Below are 17,026 nucleotides of genomic sequence, written 5' to 3' on the forward strand. Positions count from 1 at the left end.
TAAAAAATATTAAAAATTATTTATTAGAAGCTGTCACTTTATATTTTCAGAGTTAGGTATATTGCTGTGAGCTGGGGATGCTGGCGTAAGCCAACATGCGTGCTACATGTTTTACTGCCTGCCACCGATTTCTCTGTTTACATAACGTATTTCACTAAAAAATTCAACATTAACACTAATATTAAAAATAATAATAAATATTGATGATATCTTTATTTTATTAGTATAAATATTATTATTATTATAAAAATGTGAGTTTTAATTAAACTGAAATATATTATCCTCTTATTTATAAGTTAAAAAATTATAAATAATTTTAAATATAATATAAAATATAATAAAACTTATAATAAAATTAATTTTTATTGATTTAAATTTAAAAATATACATCAATAAAAATCAAACAACTTTTGTTTTGCTTTTGTTTTTAAATTATATATGATTTCTTGAACGGTTGATAATTTGTGAAATGAGGCGCGGTGGGCCAGCAGCAATGCTTCATATATGGCACTTTCAAAGCCGTCCAAATAAGTCCAAATGCATTGTTAAACGGCACACCAGTCTACTTTTAGCACATATCATATGTTTGTTTGACCAAAGTCTTGGATCAATGGCAGCCGAAACTCTTCAAAGCTGTTGCATACTTTTATGTATCTATCGAGTTACCAAATAGTCCATTTTTAGTAGTTAACTCAAATTCTATTGTTTGTGCCGTAAAAGTATTATAATAATCCCTATAACATAGATTGCCTTTTAAAAGGATAAAAGAGTCATAGCATAGCAGTCCCTGCAGAATTTTGTCTCTTTTTCGATTGTTTAGATGAGGAAGATGCGGCTTAATTGAAAAATACGGGGGTGTGGGTTTTTTTTTAATTAAAAAAATCAGTGTAAATCTATAGAATATTACACCATACTTGGAAGAACTTCATGTAGTAATTGAATATATTTTTAGCTAATGGTGTTGACTATGTTATTTTTGTTGTCCTTTCTAAACACATATATTAATTATATCGTCTAATTTTACTGAAATAGATCGTTAATAGTGTTGTTACAATAGGGTCGGAAGCGTGTAAATTATTGTACTAAAAAATCACACAAAGTTCAATTCCCAGGGAAGAGAGGTGGATCACAAGGATCTCTTAAATACCAAGTCTTTCCTTAGTCAGAATATCCCTTCTATAGTAATTTAATAGCACAATTAAATATTACTATTATACCCTCAAATATTGAAAGAAAAATAGGACAAGAAAGAACACAAGAGTTTTAACGAGGTTCGGTAAATTATACCTACGTCCTCGGGCACTAACACCAGATGATAACTTTACTATCTCCAAAATATTACAAACAAATAAAATTCCTTAAGAATTCTCAAATGGGAGAAGAGAGAAAACTAAGAGAGAAAGATTGGTTGGGATGATTGAAATGAGAAATGAGAAGGCCTATTTATAGTTGAGGTTTAAGGACCAAACAATAAATAGCCCATTATCTCAATGACCAAAAAAAATTTATCCCATGCCACTTTTTCAAAGTCAACTTTAGGTTGCTAAACTTGCACCACTTTGTATTGCTTGCCATTAATGTTGTCTCCCATTAATGTTAACAATCTCCACCTTGAAGATTTAATTAGGATAATCACATCTTCACACACTTCCTTCAACTCCCCAAATTCGATAAAGCTATCTTTTGTAGTGCCTACAAATGCGCTCTCGAGCGTCATACACCTGAAGGTGCTCAAATTCTCAGGATGTTAATCAAGTTCAAACAATGATTAAACTTGATTGTTGTTACCACCTTGGTCATCATATCTGCGGGATTATCTGCTGTCGAAATCTTCTGAAGTAGAATTTTTCCTATTTCAAAGACTTCCTGCACAAAGTGATATCTTACGTCGATATACTTGGTTCTTGAATGATAGACTTGATTTTTCGCTAAATGAATAGCGCTCTGACTGTCACAATATAGACTAATGTGACTTTGAACAACTCCCAAGTCTTTCAACAATCCATTAAGCCAAATAGCCTCTTTAATGACTTTCAGAACTTCCATATATTCTCTCTCAGTAGACACACCATCAGAGATCAGAAGGTAGACTTCAACTCACTGGGCTTTATCAAGAGTAAACAGATACCCGTAGTTGAACGACGCTTATCTAAATCACCAGCAAAGTCGGAATCAACATATCCAACTACAAACTAGCCAAGTGTTTCATCCTTCTCAAAAACTAAACCAATGTCTATGATTTTTCGAAGATACCGTAGAATCTAGTTCACAGCTTGCCAATGTCCTTTTCCAGGATCATGCATATACCTGCTCACAACTCAACAGCTTGTGAAATGTCAGGCCGCGTACACACCATGGCATACATCAAACTCCCAACTGCATTAGCATATGGGACTTTTGCCATATATTCTCTTTCTTCTTCAGTTTTCGGAGATAATTGAGCACTAAGTTTCAAATGAGAAGCAAGTGGGGTACTTACATGTTTTGTGTTTTCATTTACACCAAAACATTGTAATACCTTTTTCAGATATTGCTTCTGATTCAAACAAAGCTTGCCTATCTGTCTATCTCTACTTATTTCCATGCCGAGAATCTTCTTGGCCTCACCTAGATCTTTCATCTCAAACTCTTGATTCAACTGAGCCTTTAGCTTGTCTATCTCCTTTTGGCTCTTCGAAGCGATTAACATGTCATCAACATATAAGAGTAGATAAATGAAAGATCCGTCATGCAGCTTCTGCAAATACACACAATTGTCATATTTGCTTCTTGTGTACTTCTGCCTTCTCATAAAGCTATCAAATCACTTGTACCACTGCCTCGGGGATTGTTTCAATCCATATAGCGATTTGTTCAGCTTACAAACCCAATTTCTACCATCAGCATCTGTGTATCCTTCGGGCTGAGTCATATGGATCTCCTCTTCTAACTCACCATGCAAGAAAGTCGTCTTAACATCAAGTTGAGCTAGTTCCAAATTCAACTGTGCTACCAAGGCTAACAAAATTCAAATGGAGGAATGCTTCACAACAAGGGAAAATACATCATTGTAGTCAATTCCCTCCTTCTGAGCGTAGCCTTTAGCTACCAATCTTGCTTTGTAGCGAACATCTTTCTTGCTAGGAGATCCATCTTTCTTTGTGAATACCCACTTGCATCCGATTGCCCTTTTACCTTTCGGTAATTGCACCAACTCCCAAGTATTGTTCTTCCGGAGAGACTGCATTTCTTCATCCATGGCGCTTTTCTATTTGTCACTTTCTAAGCTTTGCATTGCTTCTTGATAAGTGACAGGAATATCATCATCAATAACGTGAAGGGCGTAGGCTACCATATCAGTAAATCGAGCAGGTTTACGAATTTCTCTCCGTGGCCTTGCAACTGCAACTGGTTCTGGTGTACTTAATGGTTCTTGGGTCAGAACCTCTTCAACCTCTAATTCCTCCATTGTGGCTGGAGAATTAGATTTATTAACTGGACAAATCCCCATTTGCTCAAACTCCACCTGTTTTGGAGTACACTCCACCTGCTGTGGAGTATCGCTTGTCTGAATATCTTCATCTGCTACCTTTTTCAATGTGGCAAATTCATCAAAGGTAACATCTCTGCTACAGATCATTTTCTTTATGTCTAAGCACCAAAGACGAAATCCCTTCACTCCAAAAGTGATTTCCATAAAGAGAGCTTTCTTTGCCCTCGGATCTAATTTTGACTTCTTCACATGGTAATATGTAGTGAATCCAAACACATGTAAGGAATCATAATCTGTAGCCGGTTTTCCAGACCATACTTCCATAGGAGTTTTTCTTTCTAATGCAGATAATGACAAAATATTAACAAGATGGCCAGCGTATGTCATAGCCTCAGCTCAAAATTGCTTGCCCAACCCAGCATTGGACAACATACATTGAACTTTCTCCAGCAATGTTCGATTCATACGCTCTGCCATTCCATTCTGCTGTGGTGTATCCCTAACTGTGAAGTGTCAAATAATACCATACTCTTGGCACACATCGAAGAACGGATCACTTTTATATTCCCCTCCATTGTCCGTCTTAAGCCGCTTGATTTTCTTGCCAGTCTGGTTTTTGATCATAGTTTTCCATTTAAGAAAAACTCCAAGCACTTCATCCTTAGTTCTCATGGTATACACCCAAACTCTTCTGGAAAAGTCATCAACAAAAGTAACAAAATAGTGTTTTCCTCCCAACGAAGGTGTTTTGGAAGGCCCCCACACATCTGAGTGAACATATTCCAAAATACCTTTTGTATTATGGATAGCAGTGCCGAATTTCACTCTCTTTTGCTTTCCCAGAACACAATGCTCTTAAAATTTTAATTTGCAAGCCTTTGCACCTTTCAACAATCCATGCTTTGCCAGAATTTGCAAGGATTTTTCACTGGCATGTCTCAACTTCATATGCCACAACCGCATTGAGTCCAATTCTTTGTTACCGGAAGCTGTAGCGACTGCTCCAATAACTGTACTACCTTGGTAGTAATATAAGTTATTTTTCCTGATGCCCTTCAATATCACAAGTGCGCCAGATGTCACTTTCAAAATCCCATCTCTCATAGTAACAACCGAACCATTGGATTCCAAGGCTCCCAATGAGATGAGATTTTCTTCAAACCGGCACGCATCAACATCGTCGAACTCGATTGATCCATCTTGATTCTTTAATTGGATTGAACCTATCCCAACAGTTTTACAGGCATTGTCATTGCCCATATAAACAACTCCTCTATTTAGTTCTACTAAAGCAGAGAACCACTCCCGGTTAGGGGACATATGATAGGTACAACCCAAATCCAATATCCACTCATCTGAATGGAATGATGATGATGATGCAACCAGTGATAGTTTAGAGTCACTGGTATCATGCTTTGCAACACAAGCATCTACAACAGCTTTTCCCTTATTCTTCAGCTTTGGACAATTTTTCTTCCAGTGGTCTTTCTCATGACAAAAGGCACATTCATCTTTCCCGAGTCTGGACTTTGTCTTTGATCTCCCTTTCTGAGTTTTTTTCCGAGTGTATGAACGACCTCGGACTACTAAAGCTTCTGTATCTCTGATTAAGTTTTTCTGTTTGTCATTCTTTCTCTGTTCATAACTGTATAAGGCCGCACAAACTTCGCTCAGAGATATATCACTCCTGTCATGAAGTAGAGTAGTTTCTAGTAACTCAAACTCCTCAGGAAGTGACCCCAACAGCATCAAAGCCAAATATTCATCTTTGAATGTCTCATCCGTATTTAGTAAATCAGTGACTAACTGATTAAATTTGGTGATGTGATCATTCATTGTGGTACTTGGGACGTAAGTGAAGCGAAACAGTCTTTTCTTCAAGTGGAGCTTATTTTGACTGTTTTTCTTCAAAAAAATTTCTTCAAGTGCTACCCACAACTTATTTGCAGAAGTCTCCTTTGAAAAAGCATACTTTTGCTCTCGAGAAAGGCATGATCGAATTGTGCCACATGCCAACCGATTGATCGCCTTCCAATCTTTATGAACAGGTTGTGGGTTTTATTATTATTATTATTATTTTGATTTTTTGTATTTCATAATTATTAAAGAGATAATTGTTTTCATGTCATTTATTGAGGATTTCATTTAATATAGGTTATATAATGATTAATTTATTTCTTTTGTAATAATAGAAAGATTAGAATATAATTTATCCAAAAAAAATTTTGGTTTTTTTTTACAGTAGGTTTTTTTTTTGGATGAGTTTTGGTAAGTGTTATTGAGTGGAAAGAAAAATGGAATGATGGAAAATTGAAATAGTAGAAAATTTGAATAATAGAAAACAATTATTTTTCATTCCAAAATGGTGCTCGGTAGGAGTGATGGAAAAATAGGAAGGAAATTATTTATTTTTTACCTCTATTGTTTGGCAGAGTTGCAAAATGAGATGAAAGAAAATAGAAAAATTGGAACATGCATAAATTTGAACTAGCATACACATCTCTCTCATTTTCTCTCCTTTTATCATTTCAAATTGGAAAAATTAGTTTTTATGTATTAGTATGGAAAATTATCATCTCTTATTTTCTTTCCTGTCACTTTTCTTCTCTACCAAACACACTCAAATTTATTTTTCTTTCCATCCCTCCACTTTTCCATCCAACCAAGCACACCCCAAAAGCGGCGGCAAAGTCTGTAGTTATAGTTTTAGTAAATGTAATTTTTAGTGCTTTTTAGTTGTTTCTTTTAATTTTGTTTTCGAAAAGTTTCAATTTTGGGAAGTTTAGGAGGAGGTTATGCCAATGTAACATCTATCGATTTAGTTTTGCCAACCGATTTTGTGCATCATCAATGTTGAGGAGCCTTTTGGGGACCTTCGACATTGTTGTTGTTAACTAGAGCTCATTATGGCACAATAATGGCATGGCTAGGATGCTATTAATAGCGGTTGATCATAATGGTGCATTTCCAATAACTTTTTGGCACCTCTAATTTAGCACTCCTTGCTATATATCTCTCTCCTCCATCGAGGTTTTTATGATAGCAACAACATGCAAGTATTAGAACAACGAGAATAGGTGGTTCTGAATGACGTTTTTATTTTGGTTTTCTTTGATTTGGTACCTTTTACTAGTTGTACTTAATGGTTGTCGTTTAATGGATTGTGTTGTCAATAAAGTTATACTTTATACCGTGTTGGTTTTAATTATAATTTTTCGAGAATATATTATTTTGTGATTGTACTGTAGAGCAATTATATTAAGTTTTAATTTTATTTGATTTGATGTAATTAATTGAATCCCTTGCTAATTAATTTTTCTATACATAACAATGAATATATTTAGATAACTTTATGCATCTAATTTTGCAAGGTATATTCTTTATTATTAAGTCCTTAATTTTAAATTGATTGCTCAAACGATAATAATTATTTGGCGAAGCTACTTAGAAAACCATTCAACTAATTATTTTCTTTAAGCCCTGTACTTTATTATATACAAATAAACTCAACCCGTATCCCAAATCAACTCTTCATTTATAGCAAAAGTTCATTTAGATATAATAATAGCATAATAATTTTATGTGAATAAAGTTTTAAGGATTCTTAGCTTTATTATTTTTAGGTTTAAATTTTATTTGTGAATATTTTATATTATATATTATAAAGAAAGCCTAATTTTGACACAATCTTATAAATATAGAAGCTATTTATTAAATCATATTTTAATTTTTTTGTATAAATCATTTGTTCTAATTCGAGATTCATTTTAAAGTTATAAATAGAATTAACATTACAAATAATATATTCGGACAATTATCATCGAATAAATTATTATAAAACACATTATGGGACTTATCTATATATAATTTATAAAGAGTATTAAAACTAAAACTTAAGATATTAAATTTTCTGGATCCTCAATTTTATGGTTAAATCAAATCTGATTGATAAAATATCATAATTTTAAAATTAGATCAATGATAAAATTGATCAACCTATTAATTTTCGATTTCAATTGTTGATTCAATTTTTTTTTGTCTTAATTCAATCAATTCACTCAAAAATAAATTCAATTTATTATCTAAATCGATCAACACAATTAATTTTCAATTCAACTGGTTCAATCTAATCAGATCCAACAACTATGCAAATGCATTTAATATTGAATAAAAAAGTAATCTCCATTAAGTAAATGACAAGTTTTATGTCTCCCAATAAATTCGAGGAAGATTCATCATACGAAAATGACAGTCGATATTTTGGTTTGAAACTTGCAAAGTAATGCAAACTGGGGCGAGCTGTTGGCAACGGCGTGCATACCGTGAGGCGGTGATTCTAAGAAAGAACCACATAAACGCTTTGTAGAACAGCCTATTTGAAAAGGTGGCTCACCCTTATCAACACGTCTTTATGATTTTTTTGACTACCATTTTATCCACAACTTGCAAAGGAAAAAAGAAATTTTTTGAACCTTCAACGAAGATCTTATCATGTTAGAAAAAAGAAATATTAGTGACGGCGAATTAATTATACACAATTTTAATCACATGGTTTATAAACATATATCACTATCAATTACATCTAAGTAGGTGTTTTTGACTCAAATTAATTTCGAATATTATTTTCAAAATTTTATTAAATTGATTAGTCAGATTAATTTGATTAGTAATCGATTGAGGATATCAATTCAAAATAAGGGTTGGACTGATCGATTCACGAACTGGTATAGATCAGTTGAACTGAGTTAAAAAATTAATTAAATTGAATTTTTATAATTTTAATAATTTATTCAATTGAACCATGAATCGATGGTCTAGTAGTTATAAAATATTGATTTCGAATCAAATTTATGTATGGTATTAATATTATATATAAATACTTTAGATTTCTCAAAATAGGAGTGTTAAATTTTACAGAAAGAAGAATTATTCTTATTGATAAATGCTTAACACAAATTCATCTAAAACTGCTGCGTATTACTTTTATTTATTATTTAAGATATATAATATGAAAACGTATTGGATTGAGTTTAACTTGTGCTTTGAATAGTAAAATTTGAATCCAACTCATATTTTAAATGAATTTAATTTTCATGATTAAAATTTATTATTTTAAGTATAATATTTTTATTTAAACTGTTGAAGTTTTAAGTTGAGGCAACTAACCCAACTCTTAAACAAATTTAATAAGATTAGTGCTTAAATTTTAGGTGCGAATATACTTGATTATAACACTATTTTGATGGAAATTAAAGTCTCTTCTGGAGACATTAAAAATAATGTATTAAAAAAGATAAGTAAGTTAGGGTTAATGACTTAATGGTGATTGGGCAAATTTCATTTTCTAAATGGTAGATGGGTTTAGATATTATCTTTCGATTGTGGTGAACGTCGGTACATGGAAATTTTGACATTTAATTAAGGTAGATTTTAAGTGTTAGTGGAAGTACTTTTCATTACCAATCTTTTATTCACATATCAATTTGGCCTTCTTTTAGAGCTTTTATTCTTCTTTGATCTTGACTACTCCACTTTGAGAGAAGCAAATTTTATTGAATTAAGTAAAGAAAAATAATCAATTTATTTTACTTTTTCTCTCAATTTCATTTTTTCCCTTTGGTTACATGTAAGCTCGTGAGCACCCATTTTAATTATAGGAATAAATTATATTAAATCAAAATATAAAGACTAAATAGTCTAGATTTTTGATAAATTAATTATTTTATTTTATTTCAAAATTAACAAAAAATGAAGAAAATATTAATTAATTTTTTTTGCAATTCATCTGTTTTCTTTTTTTTTTGACAAGAACAATTCATTTATTATTATTAGAGGAAGTCACATCATCTAAACATGTATTATTTCAAAATTTAAATTTTTAACAAAAAAAAATATGTACCTAAATAATAGACTAAAACGTAAACAAATATTTCCTTAAATAGTGAATTAATAAAAAGTCACTGGAATTTGGTGATTAATCAACACTACCGTTCGTTATTAATTAAGGCAAAAACATTGGTTATTATTAACGCAAAACGAGTAACACAAAACCCTTTTATGAATTATTTGCTTATTTTTTAAGTGAATAAATAAAATAAATATCATTTAAAAATTAAAATAAATATAACAATTTTATTTTTAATCAAGTCATTAGATTTATATTTACTACACCCATATTATATATGATTGGTTTAACAAATGATAACATCTTAGAGTTTATATTTGTTGTAATCACAATAAAATTCGTAAAATTAAGGGAAAAAAAGGTGAGAAAATAAGAAATTAAATCCGACTGTAATTAATTCATTAAATTTATAATAGAAAAAGTGTTGTTTTTCAATTCAAATTTGATTTGAAGAAATTCTATTTTATTTGATTTATAACTAATTCTAATCCTTTCATAATTTCCTTTATAATATAAAAATTGGTGAAAATTTATATTTAAAAATATAAAATTGATTTAAAATTTAAAATTTTAAAAATAAAATAAGAAATTTAATGAGAATGTATCCAAACCAAATCAAAGTAAATAAGATCGGATTTACATATATGTATATAAATCTTTAATAATATTTTGTTAAAAACTAACCTGAAATAAATAATAAAAAAGAAGTCAAAAAAAGAACAAATAAGGGTAATTAAGGAAAAGCGAAATAAAAGAAATCCCACATCAAGGCGGACAGTCAGGAGCCGACCTTCTCTTATTCGTCCACAGTTATATATAAGCCAATTCACTCCACCTGTAAACCTTGTGGAACTCTCCCTTTTGGCTTCAACCTCTCTTTTCTACGCTACAAGTAACCATGCCATCAGGGGCTCCGCCGCCCCTACCACCGCCACCATATACGCCTTCACAACAACCTCCACCACCAGTACTATCACCACCACCGATAAGAATCACCCGAACCAAAACACCCACCGGCGGCATACTTTTAGGCAAGTATCAATTGGGTCGTATGTTGGGACAAGGAAGCTTTGCCAAAGTTCACGAAGCGACTTCAATCGACGACGGCAACACCGTCGTGGCGATCAAGGTTATAGACAAGACCAAAACCGTGGATGCCGCCATGGAACCGAGGATAATCAGTGAGGTTTCCGCCATGCGCCGGCTACAACATCACCCAAACATTCTTAAAATCCACGAAGTTATGGCTACAAAAACGAAGATCTACCTCGTCATGGAACTGGCAACCGGCGGTGAACTTTTCGGTAAATTGTTAAACCGTGGCCGGTTAAGCGAAGGAACTGCGCGTAGGTACTTTACCCAACTCGTCTCCGCCCTTCATTTCTGTCACCAAAACGGCGTCGCCCACCGTGATATGAAGCCACAAAATGTTTTGTTGGACAAAAATGGGAACGTCAAAGTTTCCGACTTTGGTCTCTCGGCTCTACCGGAGCAACTACACGACGGGCTTTTACATACGGCTTGTGGTACACCGGCTTATACGGCTCCTGAGGTTGCTCGGAGTAAACCGTACGAGGGTTCTAAAGCCGATGCTTGGTCTTGTGGGGTGATATTATTTGTTATGTTGGCCGGTTATTTACCCTTTGATGATCATAATTTGATAGGTATGTATAAAAAGATTGCTCGTAGGGAATACAAGTTTCCAAAATGGATATCAAAGCAAACAAGAGCTATAATATGGCAGCTTTTGGATCCTAACCCAGATACTAGAATGACCTTGGATAAGGTAATGGAAACTTCATGGATTAAGAAAGCATTAGCTACGTATCGATCATCACACAAGGAGAACGAGAGTTTATTACATGGGAGGAAATTAAAGCATGAGATGATTTGTAATGGAGTTAATGCTTTTGATATAATATCTTTGTCTTCAGGGTTGGATTTGTCTGGTCTTTTTGAAGGAGGTAATGATGACATTAGGAAGGAGAAGAGGTATACTACTTCAATGGAGGCTGATGAGGTTATGGAGAGGGTTATGGAGGCTGGGGAGAGAATGGGGTATAGGGTGGAGAAAGGGAAAAGAGGGGTTTTGGGATTGGGGAAAGGGAAGGTGGTGTTGACGGTGGAGGTGGTCGAGATTGCTGAATTGTTTGTTTTGGTGGAGGTTAAGGTGGTGGAAGGTACGGTGGAGTTTGATGAAGGGCAATGGTTGAATTTAGAAACTGGCCTTGGAGACCTATTTGTTTCTTGGGATGATCATATCGTGGGTGATTGATTTTTGTTTTTGTAATTTACAAGAAGTTTCTTTCTTTTCTTTCCTTTTAATTTTTTGGTCAATTATTTAGGAGTGGTGGGGTTTATTTCAGTATTTAATCAATGTAAATGATCAATTTTATAGTGATATTTAGTAGTTTCTTTTATAAATCCTCCAGAATATTGGATTCAATTCTTGAAGAAAGAAAAAAGTTGAAAATATATAGAGTTTGATGTGAATGAGATATTTTTGGTTACAAATACTGTTTATACACAGGTGAATCTCAGGTTGAGATCTTATATCTCATGAACATATCTGCAATTAATGGTAACAACTTGTGAAAATAGATTATATAAGTCACCAAAATCTCACATTCATATGAACGTAAGTATGGGGTTTTTTAAAACAAAATATAAATCAGTCAACACACAAGCTGATATTTCATCGAATCTTGCATTCATATGAAAAAAAACACAACTTGATTTACATAATAATGCAGCCTAATTAGTTCAAGTTATATAACATAACTTGCCACGGACTACCAGCTATACATTTGTGAGGCCGCCTTTGATTGAAGTTGTCTATGAGACCATCTCTAGGCTATACACTGATCGAGATAATCTAAGCATAGTCATCATCATCTTCATCTTCATCCATTCCAACCACTGAGAAGAGGGTTGCCATCCATGCTGGCAAACCACTCTGAGCATCCCTCTTCCTTGAAACTTGCAGCCTGTTAACAGCACTCTTTGGAACTCCGCATTTCACGAGAATGGATCCTAGTGATTTGAATGTACAATCGTCAGGTTGAATACAAGCATTCACCATTTCTTTAAAAAGTCGAACTGCTTCCCTGAATCTCCCATCCATGGCGTACAATCCGAGCACGTTGTTGTAACTCAACAAATCAGTTAGAAGTCCCAGTTCTCTCATCTGTCTAGCTATATGAGTGGCTTCTTCAAACCTCCCGTTTCTTTTATACATACATAGCATCATTGCATATGTAAATTCGTTAGCATCTCCGTTTTGCTTCAAGTTATCGAAAATCGCTTCGGCTTGCGTAACCATAGAACGCTCACTGTAGAGATCGATCATACAATTTGACGAATACACATCAGGGCGGAAGCCTGATGACTGGAGAAGCATGTAAACTTCCTGTGCTTCTTTCAAATAACCAACTTTCGTATAAAGCTTAATCAATGAGTTGTAAATAACAGCATTTCCAGGCAATCCAGCACTTTTCATTTCATTAACGTACCTCGTAGCTTCTTTAACACTCCCAATATCAGCAAAAGCATTTATCAATATGCCATAGACGACAACATCAGGCTCCACCTTAGACTGAACCATCTCATTGTATACTCCTTCAGCCATTCCCAATCCTCCCAGTTTCACAAAACTTGATATCACAGCACAATATGGGATGCAATCACTTACAAGTCCAGCTTCTTGCATCTTCTTCAAGTAGCCTTTTGCCACGTGTGGTAAGTCCGCACTCGTCAAAATCTGTATGAGAGAACTATAACTGCATTTATCCGGAACTACACCATGACTCTGCATGCTATCAAATAGCCGGCATGCTTTATCGTAACTCTTCCCTATTCCGTAAGCTTTAATCATTACATTAAACTTGAGGACAGTAAGCCTCTTCATTTCTTGGCAACACAAGAAAATATTTTCAGCTTCGGAAACATGTCCCCTCTCCCCAAAGGCATCAATGTTGGCAGAGTAGCCCTCTGAACTCATATTCCCTGCAAGGTGAAACCTCCTAAACCATAACCATGACTTCTTGAGCATCCCAGCTTCTATGTACATTCTGGTAAGAGCAGATTGTGTATATTCATCAATTTCAAGATGTCTTTCATCCATTTCGTGTATGAGCTCTTCCGCTTCGCTAACCATTTGCCTTATCGAGTATGCATACAAGAGGGTGCGGTAACTAACAAGATCTGGTTCAAGGCAGGCCTCCTTCATCTTTGCAAAGTAACCTGCTGCCATCTTTATATCATCATACTTAGCATGAAGGGATATGAGAATATTATATGTTCTTGTGTCAGGTAGGCACCGAACCTCCTCCATCTTCTTCATCAGTGAAGCCACTTCTTTCAACTGTCCGTGGTTACCACAAATGTGAATCATAGTATTAAAAGTAACAGTAGTTGGAACAATCCCTTCTCTAAGCATGATTTCGAATGTTTCAGAAGCCTCTCGAATCTGCCCTGCCTTGCCATATGTATCTATCAAAGTATTATATGTATACGAGCTTAAATGTGAATCACTTCCCACTGCACTGGATGTTTCACTTCCTTCACGCCTCAAAGATCCATTCAATGACCACTTCTTGAAAAACTCCTCAGCTTTTTGAAACTCGCCGGCTTTCTTATACAACTGCACGACGATCCCCATAGTTACCTCATCAGGCTCCATCCCTTGCTTATTCATCCTCCCAAGCCAACAAAGAGCTTGTTGCTTCATCCCACCTTTACTGTAAACATCAATCAAAGTACCATAAGTAGAATTAATAGGCTCAACCCCTCTAAAGCTCATCTCATTCCATAACTTCTCAACATAACCCCATTTATGAGCTTTACCAAGAATTCTAAACATAATGTTATAATGAATTACATTCAACTCATAACATCGTTTTCTCTTAAACCACTCAAAAATCTCTAAAGCCCTGCCCCAATTTGGTTGTTCCTTCAAAATTATACTCCTTTCCTTGTTACTTAACTTTTCAGCCCATGGCTTTAGTGCCTCATCCAAATCCTTAACGTTCTCCAAAGCTCCCAAAATCGCTGGAATACAACCTCCATAAGAAACCCGTTTCGTCGAACACTTGGCGTGCATTTTATCCACCAAAATTTTCCCATTAACCACACCAAAATTTCCTCTATTATTCGCAAGCCTGAAACTTTCCCTCGATTTTTCTCTCCTTTCTTTATCTGGGTTTTTCTCCAAAGTCTGGTTGCTTGACTCAGCCTGATTATCAAGACTCTGTTTTCGACCTCCATTGAATTTCTTGGTTCCTCCTCCATTGGGAGTCTCGAGAAGCCTTTGATGCTTGGTTTTGGTGACGGGTTCGAGTTTTTCTATAGGAGAAAGTGAAACTGAAAGTGAAGCTCCATTGATGTTGGGCAGTGAAGTTTTGGTAGAGCATAAAATGTTGAAGCAACTGGTATCAAGCTGGATTTTTACAAACATTTCTGTAATGGGAAAATCCGTGAAAATTGAAGTGATGAATCGAGAATTTTAGTACCAGAAGCTATATAACATGTTTGTGTGGGTAATGGGTTTAGGATTTGGTTGTAAAAACATGAATGAAGGTTTTGCTGTTAAAACGATATTCAATTGCTGCAGCATCCTTGACTTGGCTATTTTAGATATCTAAATGGGTTTTACGGCGTCGTTTCATTTCCCCTTCATTTTTAACTGAGACAAGTATTTACTACTAACCACATTTTAATATTTTTCTGTCAACATACATAAAATATTCTCTCGAGTCTATAAATAAATATTTATTTCAACCATTTTAATAAACAAGACTCTATATATATTTTAATTTTAAACAATATTATTATTTTAAAATTTTAATTAAAATATTTTAAAATTTACAGATCAATTTAAAATCTAAATGATAGTACAATTCATATTCAAAAAATTAGGTATATATGTATTTATAAATTGATCTATATATTTTAAATGTATTCTATGTTACTTTTGGATAACTATTTATCAATACAGGAATAGCTTGATTGATAAACTACTTAATTAGAAAATTTAAAGTTTATAGACTAATTAATCCAAATAATAGTTTAAGGACAATTGTTGTAATTAACCCAACATCTACAACGACAGGTAGATTAATAAAAAGAACTAGATTATATGATAGAAACAATTTATTGTGAAGTTCATGGAACAATTTTAAATTTGAATGATAAATTTGAAAATGTTTGTTGCAATTAACCCTAAAAAGTTGCATAATTAGAATAACTTGGATAATTTGTGGACCTTGATGATTTTTTATCGCCTAATTTGACGGTTAAATAGATGGAATAACTCTTTTGATTAGACCCAATTAGAATGTTTGAAGACCAATTAATTAAATAATAGTTCAAGGATGATTGTTGTAATTAACCCAACATCTACCATGACATGAAGATTAATAAAAGAACTTGATTGATATGACACATGAAATTTCTTGGAACAATTTAAAATTTGAACATAATTTTAAAACATTTGTTGTAATTAACCCTAAAAAGTTACAGAATTAGAAGAAATTGGGTAATTTAAGTACCTTTGTAACAATTAAGCCTGTTTGAGAATGGATAAAATTTTAGTACTTTGTAGCAATGAATCCTGTTTAAGGAGAATTTTTATTTAAAATATTGTTGAGAGTGGGATTTGAACCCACGCCCTTTCGGACCAGAACCTTAATCTGGCGCCTTAGACCAACTCGGCCATCTCAACAATTTGTTCGGTAAGTTGAAACGTTTAATATTTATTAGAAGTAGTTTATGCATCGATATGCACCAGAATTTTATATATTTATCAAAGGAATAAAGTAAGAGTGAGCAATTGTCTTTTTAAAATATATAGTTATTTTTAAGGATTAATAGACCTAAATAATCTTAATTTTTTATCATTTGAGTTTTTTAATATTTTCTTTAACTAAAATGGTATGAGTACACTTTAACTAGTCCAAATATTCACAATAGAGGTTACGTTTATAAATTCTATCACATGAAAATTATATATTTAGAATATAAATGTGTGTTTAAAAATAATATACAATAAATAATAAAATGTATTATTTGAAATTAATTGATAATAACACATCAAATATGTAATATATTTAAAATGAAAAATCAATTAAATGTTGAGTAAAACATGATGTAAACATGTAAATACATCGATTAAGAATATTGAATTCATTACAATGATTTATTATGCCGTCAAGTTAACTTGTGACATTAGCTTAATCAACAACATTATCAATATATAAATTAAAATAGGCCATTAAGGGATAGATGTTAGCTATGAATTTTAAATCTACTCCATAGTCAGAACGAGAATCGAACCCTTAACATTAATTAAGGTAGGAGATCTCTTGTCATCTTACCTAACTTTCGAGATTTATTTTTTAATACAATAGAAATTATATACATAAAAATTGAAAGAATGATTAGGTATAAAACACTTTAATCGTAAAATATAATTTTATTTTACTTAATTTAAAAAAAATTATTTTATCTTTATTTGGTAATAATTCTAATTAGTTTTACATCAAAATATGCAAATTGCTTTAAAAATCCAATTTTTTTAGATTTGCTCAAACATAATATAATAATTTTAAAGAATTTTTAGTATATTAGCTTTTTCTTAATCTTAATCCTAT

The 17,026-nt window shown here is 33.0% G+C and overlaps 2 protein-coding genes and 1 non-coding gene across 3 annotated transcripts; 1 reads left to right on the forward strand and 2 right to left on the reverse strand.

Moving 5' to 3' along the window:
* The first annotated feature begins 10,188 nt into the window (after positions 1 to 10,188).
* LOC108471169 (CBL-interacting serine/threonine-protein kinase 7-like) lies at positions 10,189 to 11,801 on the forward strand. Its single transcript, XM_017772773.2, has one exon. The coding sequence runs from the start codon at positions 10,276 to 10,278 to the stop codon at positions 11,650 to 11,652; it is 1,377 nt and encodes a 458-aa protein (XP_017628262.2). The 5' UTR covers positions 10,189 to 10,275; the 3' UTR covers positions 11,653 to 11,801.
* On the reverse strand, positions 11,551 to 14,993 carry LOC108470926 (pentatricopeptide repeat-containing protein At3g23020). The gene has a single exon (XM_017772451.2). The coding sequence runs from the start codon at positions 14,830 to 14,832 to the stop codon at positions 12,253 to 12,255; it is 2,580 nt and encodes an 859-aa protein (XP_017627940.1). The 5' UTR covers positions 14,833 to 14,993; the 3' UTR covers positions 11,551 to 12,252.
* A 1,024-nt stretch (positions 14,994 to 16,017) lies between these two features.
* On the reverse strand, positions 16,018 to 16,098 carry TRNAL-AAG (transfer RNA leucine (anticodon AAG)). The gene has a single exon. It is a non-coding gene; the product is annotated as a tRNA-Leu (tRNA).
* Positions 16,099 to 17,026: the final 928 nt, after the last annotated feature.

The sequence above is a fragment of the Gossypium arboreum genome, chromosome 9, assembly GCF_025698485.1.
Source record: "Gossypium arboreum isolate Shixiya-1 chromosome 9, ASM2569848v2, whole genome shotgun sequence".
Lineage (NCBI taxonomy): Eukaryota > Viridiplantae > Streptophyta > Magnoliopsida > Malvales > Malvaceae > Gossypium > Gossypium arboreum.

Coding starts and splice junctions, on each gene's coding strand:
- LOC108470926 (XM_017772451.2), bottom strand. CDS start 14,832: ATGTTTGTAAAAATCCAGCTTGATACCAGTTGCTTCAACATTTTATGC.
- LOC108471169 (XM_017772773.2), top strand. CDS start 10,276: ATGCCATCAGGGGCTCCGCCGCCCCTACCACCGCCACCATATACGCCT.